General features: G+C 35.5%; 1 protein-coding gene across 4 annotated transcripts in view; it reads right to left on the bottom strand.

The window, feature by feature from the left end:
• LOC110378178 (PDF receptor) overlaps positions 1–11,774 on the bottom strand; it is a 43,806-nt gene extending 32,032 nt beyond the window's left edge. For 3 of the 4 annotated variants that reach the window (XR_010276635.1, XR_010276638.1, XM_064035480.1), the window contains exons 1-3: positions 11,600–11,774; positions 1,509–1,585; positions 200–364 (exon numbers count right to left, since the gene is read on the bottom strand). Coding sequence is in view for 1 of the 4 variants with exons in the window: in XM_064035480.1 (XP_063891550.1) it covers positions 200–364; positions 1,509–1,556 (213 nt within the window). In the remaining 3 variants the exon portion in view is untranslated. Of the gene's footprint in view, positions 1–199; positions 365–1,508; positions 1,586–11,599 lie in introns of those variants that run through there. The other variant, XM_021337319.3, reaches the window with a different exon arrangement.
• Between the last annotated feature and the right edge of the window lie 361 nt (positions 11,775–12,135).

Here is a 12,135-nt window from a genome sequence, read left to right as displayed (position 1 = left end):
AACCAGGTTCATCGGAATATGATTGTTACCATCTAAGTCAAAAAAATCCCCTCCTATTAACTGTAACGTTGTTTTGTAAAAGTTAAATTACTGCACTTCAAATTCTAATCATGCCGAAGAACCCAGTACCACTTAGAAGCCTAAATCCTAAATTACACTATCCTAATCCTCGATGGTAACCTAACTTATCAATCCTTACCTGCTGCGAGTCGTTCAGGCGCTCCACTGGTCCCGTTACTAAAAGCGTTTCGGTCGTCGTAGTTTCCCTCGTATCTCTCATAACACCGATGTTTATTAGTAGCGGTGGTATGTCCTGTCCCATTGCCACCACGAACTGGCTGGCAGCAAAAAAAACCGTCAGAACCTGTAACAAATATCAACTGTGAGATATCTGTTCCACATCATCTTCTTTGTCATAAATCTTTTTATAGTTCTACTGCTTGGCGTAGGCCTCCTTTCACCCAGTAACAATCCTCACTCACACGCCTTTCACATAGAGAAAGATGAAGCGTTAACCACCACGGTTGCTCAATACGGATTGGTGATGTCAGACTTTATAGTCCAAGTTTCCTTGAGATCTTTGATCAGTCTTTTTCATTAATTTGTATTTGATTTGTATGAGCTCACTGCAACACCTAAGCTATTTATCATCACATAAATCTGCTTGACACAAGAATATAACTCACTGTTTCACTCCGATTTTATCGAAAAGCTTAAACACCTGAACGTCGATTCTATAAAATTCAGACAACAACTCGCATTTCACTTCGCTATTCACTCTCACATCACATTCGGTTCAAAACGTTCTAAAAGTCATTTCATACTTTATCTGTCAAATGAGTTTAATTTAGTTCAACTCGCAAACACGCTCGCAAGAGTAGCGCTAGTGTAGTAACTCACGGCGGATTCAGATGCGAAGTTTAGAGTGAAGTCTTATAGAATCACACTGCTGATTATTCGACGTGCTAAATGTTTTTGCAACGAAATAAAGTACAGATAAGCTCCACCATTCCCTATTACTCGTAGCATATCAATCACAAAATCAATAAAATCCCCCGTCGGATTTTCGGACTATATTTCGTTGTACTCTTCTGTCTGTCCGTATTTAAAATCTATAAAGCGATAAGTCTGTTATTCCATTATCAACATACAGGTTGCACTATCTTTTAACTGAACATTTGGTTAATTGAATCTGTCATGACCGTATGCATCCCCAGTTTTTTGCTAATCGACTTTCAGAATTTTAACTCCGTTGTTTTTGTTTGTGTCTGTTGTTCACAGACTCATCAGCAAAATCGAGGTATCGATACATGTTTTATTTGTTTCTGCTTTTACAGTATACTTATTAGTGTAAGGCACTGAACGAAATTGCTAATAGTTTTGATAGAAGCTTTTATCGCATGTCAGAAGCTTTGCCTTTTAAATATGATACGAGTACCATAGTTGTTTTATTACATAGCCGGAAAATTCCAGTTTTATCAATAAAAAACAAATATAGATCTACTTACCATGCTGGCCAGCACCTTCATCGCCTTGGATCCTTGCACGTCCTGCATCTCGCCTTACTCCTTCGCCTTTACTTCACCTGTACAAGATAACACGTTAATCATCATCATCTCCCGAGCCTTTTTCCAACTATGTTGGGGTCGGCTTCCTATCTAATCGGATGCAGCTGAGTACCAGTGTTTTACAAAGACCCACTGCCTATCTGACCTCCTAAACCCAGTTACCCTAACACGTTAGTATTATGAAACTAGGGCCCTGTTAGTTTAAAGATGCCTTGCAGGTTGTGGTCACTCGCCGTGATCAAGCTAATACTCGTCATTCGGCTGTGCCTGGGGTGGGTACGAACGTACAAGTACGAGCTCAACGATAGCGAGTGAGGGTTAGTCGAAATTGCGCGAATTGGGCCCTGATTTCATTTTAAAGTCAGAATCTTAGAATCTGAATCACTCCACACGGCGAATAGTGACAGACATCCTCATATCAGAATGGCTGTCACCTTTAGCTGAATAACTTCAAAACCACGAGGGTAGCAGTTGGTAGCAACTAATGGTATCTGGTAGCAATTAGGTAGCAATTCTCTATATGTAGAGGTATTTAGATCTGATCAGTGAGGATTGACAGCGATTCTGACCGTAATGATTTACTATGGCTTATGGTGACCAGTGATTTCGAATGCAGAAGTAAAGTCGAATCATAATGTAAGTATAAAATCGTCACTTAAGTCATAACGGGACCCTAGATTAAATCCGCGTGTAGCATATTCTGTACTCAATACATGGTACGAGTAGACATATGAGTAGAGTACGTGTAGGAGTATAATACGGGGTACGTGAGTAGGGTACGCCCGAAAGCTCAGAATCTACATGGTGTGACTCAAACCTCTTTGCATTGCCACATTATACAAAATACTTAGGTAAGAATAATACACGTATTTTACTATCAAATTACTAATGTACGTGAGATACACACCCATTCACACCGACACTCACATGTACACTTAAATTAATATGTTTTTAAATATAATTATAATTTAATATAAGCTAGTATTAAAACTCTCCACCTTCTTTAAGCTGTGCCCTTTAGGGTCCATATTGTCACTAATCTAAATGTACCACCTGTTATAACATATGGAATGCTAATAAAGAATTGAGTATTGAGTATTGAGTATACTTATAACCTAAAATGTACGCGACCGAAGTCGCGACCAACTATGTTGTGTAAAATATTCGTTATTTATTCAAACAATTTACGTAAATTAACTGTAATTTTCTTGTGTACCCATAACATTTCAAGCAAATAAATGATGGATTTATTTAAGAATTAAGTATATCATGGATGGATGGTAATTCAGTTGCGTTTCGTTTCATTAATTAGTTTGGATGTAATAATTATTTATTTATCATTTCTGGTACATTCAACGTAGTATGGTACTACAGAAGTTAACTGATATGATATAGGAAAGTCGCGCTATTTTTAACATCATTTTTGTACCGGCAGTTGTCAATCGGTTACCGCCCGTAGGAACCGAGCGACGTCGCTTGGTTTTCCGGCTTGGAAAATCCGCTAGCGGGAAAAGCCAACATGCAAAACGAACACTTATTTTCAGTCAGGTACCTAATAAAAATAAAGTTTCAGCTATCCAAGAACTCAACGCGCTTTGTCGAACTAACTTCAGTCTGAGTTGAAAATTGATCAAGGGGATCATCTATCGCATTGCTGCTTCTATAGTTTTCCGTACAACTTTCTACCAACGGATTAAAAGAAAATTTATTATTTATTTTGAATTAATAGTCTTTTTGGAAAAAGGAGAAACCTACTGTTGGAAATGACTGTTTTATAATTTCTTTTCATTCGTTTTAAATATTCAATTTTGTTGAAGATAACAAAGACTACGTTTGTCATCATTTAGATTGTTCATCAAAATTATTATAATTAGTTCATTTTGTAGTAAGTTACTCAAGTAAGAGCTGGCATACATATATCTATCATAGCCTTTTTAATTCGACATCTGGCCATCAGCCCTCACGATATTTCTGATTAAATATTTAAAATTCATAATAATCGTACTTAACTAAAATTCAGAAGTTTCTCTTTAGCGGAGAAACCCCTCTGTTTAAAAAATGCGTGTACCTATATGTGAGCAACAATTGCTTCTATGCTTCTAAGCAGATTATACTCTAGCTCAGGTTTAAGTTTTTTTCTTCAGTGGTGGGTTCTGTAGCGAACCTACTTTCGCATTAACGGATTTTGATGCATGTATTTCATACATTGTGAGCGACTAAAAAAAACAATCGCTATTAAAAAAAATCTCGTAATCTTTCGCATCGATAGTTATCGGTAGTCCGAAACAAGTAGAAAAGCCGCTAGTTAGCGTGAAACCGCTTTAAACAACCAAGGATTACCGCTTCGAGTATCGCACGAGCGTATTCGAGTACGCTCGAACTCGCTCTAGTACAAACTATCAGTTTTTGCAGCAAATATAATCCTTTGTTTGTTGCACAATGGTGCTACAACTGTATACATTGCAATGTAAATGCAACCTATTCATGTCCAAGTGCAGAGCTACCTAACAGGCGTAGATAGGCCAATATCAGATACCAAGACGGAAATCTCAGGCGTATACTCCTCCCTCAGGCTCATCGATAATACGTCACAACCAGTTCTGAGAGTTGTCTATCACTTGGTATACCAGTGTCAGGAAGATATTACAGATGCTCCATTTGATTGACTGCAGTTCCGATTAATGTGTACATAGCTAGTTCAAACCATGTACGTACATACGTGTACTTCGTTTGAGTTCCATGTCAAACTGCGATGTACAAACTGCGATATTAAAAACTATCGAAGCGCACGTATGGAAGGAGACTGTATCAATTAATTTACAAAGTCAACCGTATATTGGAGTTCGTATGAAATGAAATGTTTCTGCCGGTATGAAAGCTTAGAATTTATTTTGTAGTTTTCATTTTTATTGGTAGAAAAGCAAACATTCACTACACCCCAATATTTCAGTTGGCTTTTATGAAATTGGTTGCTACTGAAGTGGTTACTTTTAATTTCTGTCTGTAATTTTGGTCTGTCCGAAAATTCTGTGTACACTTAAACTCGCTTGGAATTCACCTGCAATTTTCAACGGTTGAAACATCCGCTTGTGTTCACGGAGTCGTAATAATATGTCTTGTTGATACTCAGTAAAGAGCTCTTTGAAGTGTCACTGTACGTTTTATGTGCTTTTGGACTTAACCGTACAGTCAGAGGACTTAATATTAAGATTTCAGTAAATGTACAATCTTGACTAACAATGTTTTTTTCAGCATCCATACTACATAGATTCTATGTCACACAAAAATACTGCAAGTCCTTTTATTTTTGCTACTGGACATTTTATAATGTCATTTTTAATTAACTTCAATGAGTAGTAGAAATAAAAGCGCACTCATTTCTGTTACGTTATAGGAGGTAAGTATTTCTCTCTGTTTTCTCATTATCTTAGACGACAATCCTTTGCAAGTCTTAAATAAATAAGTAGAATAAAAGTAACTACAGTTTTTCTAAGCACTTTGTTCATTAACCTGACTTTTGCTTGTGTAATTATTTCTGAGTAGTTTCTGTTTATATTTTAATTATTTCAAAAGTAGTTCTTACAAGATGCGCAATTGTTAGTATTTCTCTGTCAAGTCGCCTCGGGTCTGACGGAGTTTTAATTAATTATGCTTGAGCTTTAAATGCACGTGACAAAAGGGAAGGTTCTTTATATTTTCATGTACATTATGTGTGCTGTAATGAGTTGTAAAATTGTCTTACATTGTGTACAAAACGCATTCCTTTGTAAGATTTTAAATGTCAGTTACAATTTTCATTAGATTGCCTCTTTTGCTCTTTCAGTGTCCAACATTCTTTTGCAGATTAACAATATGTATGATTTCATAACTAAAAAGGTTTACGTTCACAGTGGGCAAGCTACTTTTGTAAAAAATTAAAAGGAATTAACAAATATTTACTGTCATGTGAAAAAGTATTTTGAAAACCTTCCAATATTTATGCAACAGTTTCAATGTTGCTTTTGTTTTTTTCCAATTTTTATTCAATTAATGGACATCCGAGGGTCGAATTTTGTGCCATGCCTGTCTCCATTTCACCCATGCCAACTTGATCCAATATACCATAAATTAATTTTTGACGGGCTGGCCTGGGCTACAGGCAGTCGGGGCGTTTCGATAAAAGCATTCTAGTTAGTGTTATGGCCAGAGCTTTTTTATTTTAAACTAGCTGGTGCCCGCGACGTCGGTCGTCCGCGTCAGCTACATAGTAATTCTGAGCTAGTTTTAAATATACTCGGTAATATATAAAAAGTGATATAATTATGAAAACAGGATAATTAACTGATTTCAGAAAAGAAGGTTCTTAGTTGGATATGAAGGTTTCATTTGTAAATTCAGGAGAAAGGACAACACTTATGGTATGTTTGCGCCTCTCTCATAAATGGTATTGGGTTGACAAGACATTATGGAAGAATATGTGATAAGAGAGGGATATTTATTTTTTAGTTTACGCATATGTATATCGTCAATAAAATTATCGCGTAAAGGTAAAAGAATCCTTTAAAGCTACTCCAAAGCAACGAAATGTTCGTGGTCCAGTTTCTAATGACGGAAGCCGTCTTAATAAAGCCACGGTTAATTAAAATAATTCCAAGTACAAGCAAGTGCCTTTACAAAACATATTAATTAAAACCGAAGCTGCAACTTTCCGTCAGGTACCTGTTCTTAGAAATTACGTTAATAGAGCACGTGGCACTTTATGCTACAAACGTCAAAATTATCTTGAGGTCAAGTAATTAACATGCAGTATTTACCAAATCTAGTCTTCCTGATGACTTTTTACTTTACCCAAGTATTTGTAAAAAAAGGTCAGCAAATTGTGTGAAATTAACCCAAATTAACGACATCATAAAATGGCAAGAAAACCGGTCAAGTGCGAGTTAAACTTGCCTACCTAGGCCTCTGTACCTATGAATATTAAAAATAGTTCAGGACTCGATTTTTTTAGGTACGACGCTGACGTTATTTCGTGACAGACTTTTTAGTTTGTTAGGGAATTTATGCTGTAACGCACACGACGCCAAAAAGCCAGTCGCTCAAAAAATCTGTGACATTTTAGGAGATCGCCACACGGCCCTAGGCCGCTTCGCAAAGTGTTAAGAGCGATAGCCATAATTCGACGTTTGAAAAAAGTTTTATAGATTGAAGATTTATAAAAATTATCATTGAAATAATAATATCATCATTAGTACAAAGTCAATAGCGATCACGCGATCCGCTATGCCACGCCGTCAAAACATAGAAACATAGTGTTCAGAGCGGGGGGACACGATGTGTTGCGACACCGCACCGCAAAGACTTCACCAAAGAGCGCTGCGGCACCGTTACGTTGTTATGCCGCAGCGGCGTCTTAGCAGCGTTTGGGCAATATGTAAATCAAAATCGATTGTAAAGGACTTAAAACAACTGAGTGGTGAAGCTCCGATGTCGCAACGCATTCACCCCTCCCCGCCTTATTTTGGTGGTTGAAAGTCCGATGCGACGCCGGAGCGCATCGTGTGACATGCCACAAATATTTCTATGCAAGACGACGCAGCGACACCGCTCCGGCACCACACCGCCGCCGCAACGCATCGTGTGCCCTAATTTCAGTTAATTTCAGCGGCGCGGCGTCGCAACGCACTTGTATATCAGTCCAAAAACGTACTTGATCACTAAACACTTAGATGTGTATATACCGACTCAGAAGTGTAGGTTCGGGCTAAGACAAATATTCCGATACAACTTGCAAGAACTTAAACATAACTATGCACCATTCATATAAGTTTCGCAACAATTCAGCGAATAAATTGACTGATACATCCCAAAAGTACGGAATTATTTGAAATAAGTTGCAGATGTTCTCTCTACGGTTATGACGGATTGCAGTTTCGTCGGACTTCGAGAGTTAGAAATTTGAAAGCAAATAATATAATTTGCAAATACACGAGTGCAGGATAGAATATCTTGCGTTCAAAATCAAAATACCTACAAGAAATTATCATTGCTATATTACAGCAAACATAAATTATTTTTAATAGAGAGGTTGAAAATGACAATCATGTTTAAGTAGGTACAGGTCTCACGTCTGAAGTCTGATATTTCATTCATTTCATTTTGCATGATTTTCGATAAAATAAATAACATACAAAAAATTCATGATATAAATCGGCATTAAGATCTTTGGTATAATTTTCCCGGAATTTTCGGGTGTTCTTTTCTCTTTGTTGTTGAACCTTCCACGTATTTTTATTTTTTACAAGCTTTTATTTAAAAAACTTGCAATGTGAAGGTATGTATTGTTATAAATTCGGATAAAACCTTGCAACTGAATTTTGAAGCAGATATTTTTAATCTAAAATGGCGGCGTATTCAAGATGGTGGCGTGCCAAAATGGCGGCGTATTCAAAATGGTGGTTATGAAATGAAAGATCATGCCCAGAATACAGATCTAGATCATGCATAGAAACTCAAACATACATGGTAATTCTCTGACTGATTTTAATCTTTATGTTATGTTTTTCATGTTGCTATTAACACATTATCCACCAAAAATGTTTTACAGCTATAGCATCAATATTAATACAAACGGTTTTACAAGTACCTACTTATTTGTGATAATATTTCAGAACTATTTACATTTACTTTACATTTAATTTACACATCAGATTTTGCACGGTGGTTTAATAAATCCTTATTTAATTTTATCATTAACGTATCCGGGAGTGAGTTGTGTGGTCAAATAATATTTAAGGCGTGTGTTAGGTTTGGCTCAGTTTACTGGCCAGTGCAAGTGAGTGCATCACCCTCATCATCCTACGAGCTTTTTCCCAACTATGTTGGGGTCAGTGCAAGCGACGGCACACTGACGATATTTTCCGAAATATACTGGCTACAGCATTGACGTTACAGATTGACGCTATATTGAGAACATAGTTGGTGCTCGTTTCGTCTACCTAGCCTTTTCTGAACTATGATGGGGTCAGCTTTCTGTATAACTGGCTGCAGTTAAGTACCAGTGTTTTACGAGGAGCGGCCGCCTGCTAAATTTAACCCAGCTATCCGGGTAAGGCTGGTTTAAGTCCTTCTGGTTTCTGACTACCCGCAGCGACTGCCTAAGATCCGTGTCTCCCAAAACACGGAAGACGGATCAATCTAGCACGGACCGATCGCGCTATGCGTTGCTTAACCTTATGATCGATCTGACTTGCCCAGAAGCTCCTCAATGTTCACAATACATACGTCATACTTTTGTCACCAATAAAATATGGTGATACGCCAGTACAATATGCCGTCGGACTCATGACGTCATGGGCACTGGCCAGTCTACTGAGTTATATTTCGAAATACACACAAGGTATTTTGTATCGTACTCTATGATACGCAGAAAAAATAAATAACTCCACTAGAAAAATAAATCGACGCGGATTTTATTAGGAACGTTAAATGGTTTTAAAAATAACACTGGGCGGTCTTGTGAGAATCCATAGTTATTCACACGATTGACTGATCTAATCTTATAATACTACAAACCCTTGGTTGTTTGAATAACTTCTAACATTTTTAAAATTAATACGTATCATACATAACTCAAGATATTGTCTATTTCAAAACTTGGTATGAGTACCTATATCTAGTTTTTTGTTTTCCAATAGTAAATGCAACTCTATTCTACTGGTCAAATGTTTAAGCTAACTATATAAATAATCTGCAGTTTTGTGGCTGTTCAAATTAAATTCTTGTTATAATCAAGTATGTAGTGTCAACTTAATTGAATTTTTAAGACCTTTTTAAGTCCTTAAAACAGCTGTAGCTTTTTTTTCGGTGTTCTTTTTCCAAATTAAATTTTTTTAGGCAAGCCAGTTGCATCATCAAAAATTTAATGATAAAAAATGCAATTTCCAGGTATTATTTTTTCATAATCTAGAGTAACAGGGTGTTTAGGTATTTAATTTAGCTGCTTAACAGCATTTTTGTCACACGGGTAATACCGTATGAGTGTGAAAAACAAGATTTTTAACGTGTTTGAAGTACTTTATTGCGTGTAGGAAGTGGGAATGTTTCCAGGCAGTTCAATAATATTTTAATTTCCGGGAACCTATGTTTCCCTTAACTATATCTATCTATATTTGCAAGTAATCGTCTTCTAAAGGTTTCTATAGCCTTCTATTATTTTTTCAAGAGTTAGACTGTCAGTTGCACTAAGCTCCATTAAAATTAAAGCTTCATTAAATCTATTGCTAACACTTTTTATCTCGTTAACAAAGAAAAAGTCAGCAATAGATTTAAAGAAGCTTTAACTTTAATGGAACTTTGTGCAACTGACGGTATGTCCCTAATTTACGAGATGTAAGTATTTCTGAGATAAGAAAAATTGAGTGATCAAGTCAAATTCTATACCTATGACTATAGATTTTTATTCAATTTCTAAATTCCAGATTTTACGTAACTATCAGTCTTTTCGCGGATTTTATTTTTATTTTTACAATTGTTTGCTATTGCTCCTTATTATTTCTCCACTCGGAAAATCAATTCATTACTGACTGGGTATTTTCAATTCTGATTACTGAGTATCGAGACCTAAATAACTATAGTCAATTCAAATTGCAGTTTTTCTTTGTTTTATTTAGTACTGCATTCCAATTAGCGCTTTTTTAAATCAATGGGGATTTCTATGTCCAATAATCGGCCTTTTCGTGATTTAACCTTTAATTTTTTTACGTCATTTTTGTACTAGCATTTGTCAATTGTTTTACTATTGCTCGGTTTTTCCGCTCGGAAAATCCGCTAGTTTGAAAAGGCTGTATTTTCAAATCTCATTACTCAGGTATGGAGACCCAAATAGCTATTGTACCCCAAAATTGCAGTTTTTCTTTGTTTTATTTAGTACTGCATTTCAATTGACCCTTTTGATAATTAATCTATGGTTGCCTATGTCCAATAGTGGACATTCTATGGCTAAAATGACGATGAAATCAAGCAGTTTACAGCTAAATGTCCCTTTTTGTGTTCAGATCTTTAAAAGTAGGTATCCAACGGATTTTAATGCGGAGTTTTCTTAATAGATATATGTAGTTATTCAAATCAGAGGTATAAGTAAATAGTTTATACCCGTGCGAATCCGCGATGGGTCCCGAGTAATGTAAAAAAGTCTTGTTTTTTGTACAGAGGGCTTATCTTTTTATATGATGACGATAATTTAAATGACAAAATATTTTTTGGTTTGAGTCAACGTCAAAGTCAAAGTCAAATCAATTATTTCATTAGGCCTTTACAAGCACTTAAGAACGGGCAAGAAACTCCATTGAATTTGAGTTTGATGCTTGAATTTGTTTTGAGTGTAGTTTCGTTGTAATGATTTTTTTTATTATTATTAAAACGAGATATCGGTATTTAATGAAATAAGGATTTTGTATTCATCTCAATGACAAATATTTTTTTTTGTTTCTAACTTCAAAATATTTAAAAAAAAGAGTATTTAATCATTTATGATATATAGATTTAATCTTATATTTAAGTAATATAATACGTGTAGATATTTTTTGTAACTAACAAGTCCATGTTTTAGAAAACGAATAAGACGTATTTAATTATTGCTGGTATACACGAACGCGTACGAATAAGTTAACGACCAAATTATTTTTTACAAATCCGTTTGTAAATTTTTTAAGTGTATTTCAATATTATTTCCTGAAAAATTTTAAATATGAAGAACAGCAGCCGCCGGATCCAGAAATGAAAAAGAATCTATATAAAAACCTTTCAATTCTGTAAATTTCTTAGCCGGAACACTAAGTGCAACTACAGAAAAAAATACAAAAAAAAATATCTATCATAATAAAAAAAAAACAAAATAACATAAAAAATATTTTAAAAAAGCAAAACAAAATAAAATAAATGAAAGAAAACAAAAAAATATCAAAATAAAGCAAAATAAAATAAAAAAGCAAGAAGTATATAAAATAAAACAATAAAAAAAAATACAAAATAAAATAAATCTAAATAAAACTTACCTCAAAAGCTCCGAAGACTGCTCGCACTCGAGTCTTGATGCCTAACGTCTCAACCTTAGCGGTAAGGGAGAAAGTGCGGAAAATATATTTAAAAATTTAAGTGGGTGTAGGCAGGAAGTGGGGGGTGGCAACTGGGAGCTCCTGAAAATCAGGAGAGATGTCTGTCCCTCGCGGCGAACGTTGAAGGAATGAATTCAGTGCGTTCGGCTGCTGTGCATATCGAAATGGAGCGAAGCTTAAAATCGGACGCGGTACACCGTACGTAATTCCCTTTTAAATATCATTTTAGTATTATTTGGTGATGTTTGGTCACCATTGTACAGCCATTAAATAAAATAAAGCTTGTCAAACATAGTTCAAAAAGAAACGCAACTTTATGACCCCACATTCTGACGACATAGAATTAAGGTGAAATCCTTTTAATAATCATAGTTTGCCTTATCGTTAGCCTATGTTTAAGTTAATTTTAACGTTTGTGCTATTTAGACTGTAAAAATTTGCTTTTTAATCTAAAAAATAAGATTACATGTAAGTAC

Source organism: Helicoverpa armigera, chromosome 1 (genome assembly GCF_030705265.1).
Source record: "Helicoverpa armigera isolate CAAS_96S chromosome 1, ASM3070526v1, whole genome shotgun sequence".
Lineage (NCBI taxonomy): Eukaryota > Metazoa > Arthropoda > Insecta > Lepidoptera > Noctuidae > Helicoverpa > Helicoverpa armigera.
Note: the sequence above shows the minus strand (reverse complement) of the source record. Positions and strands in the feature narration are given on the sequence as shown.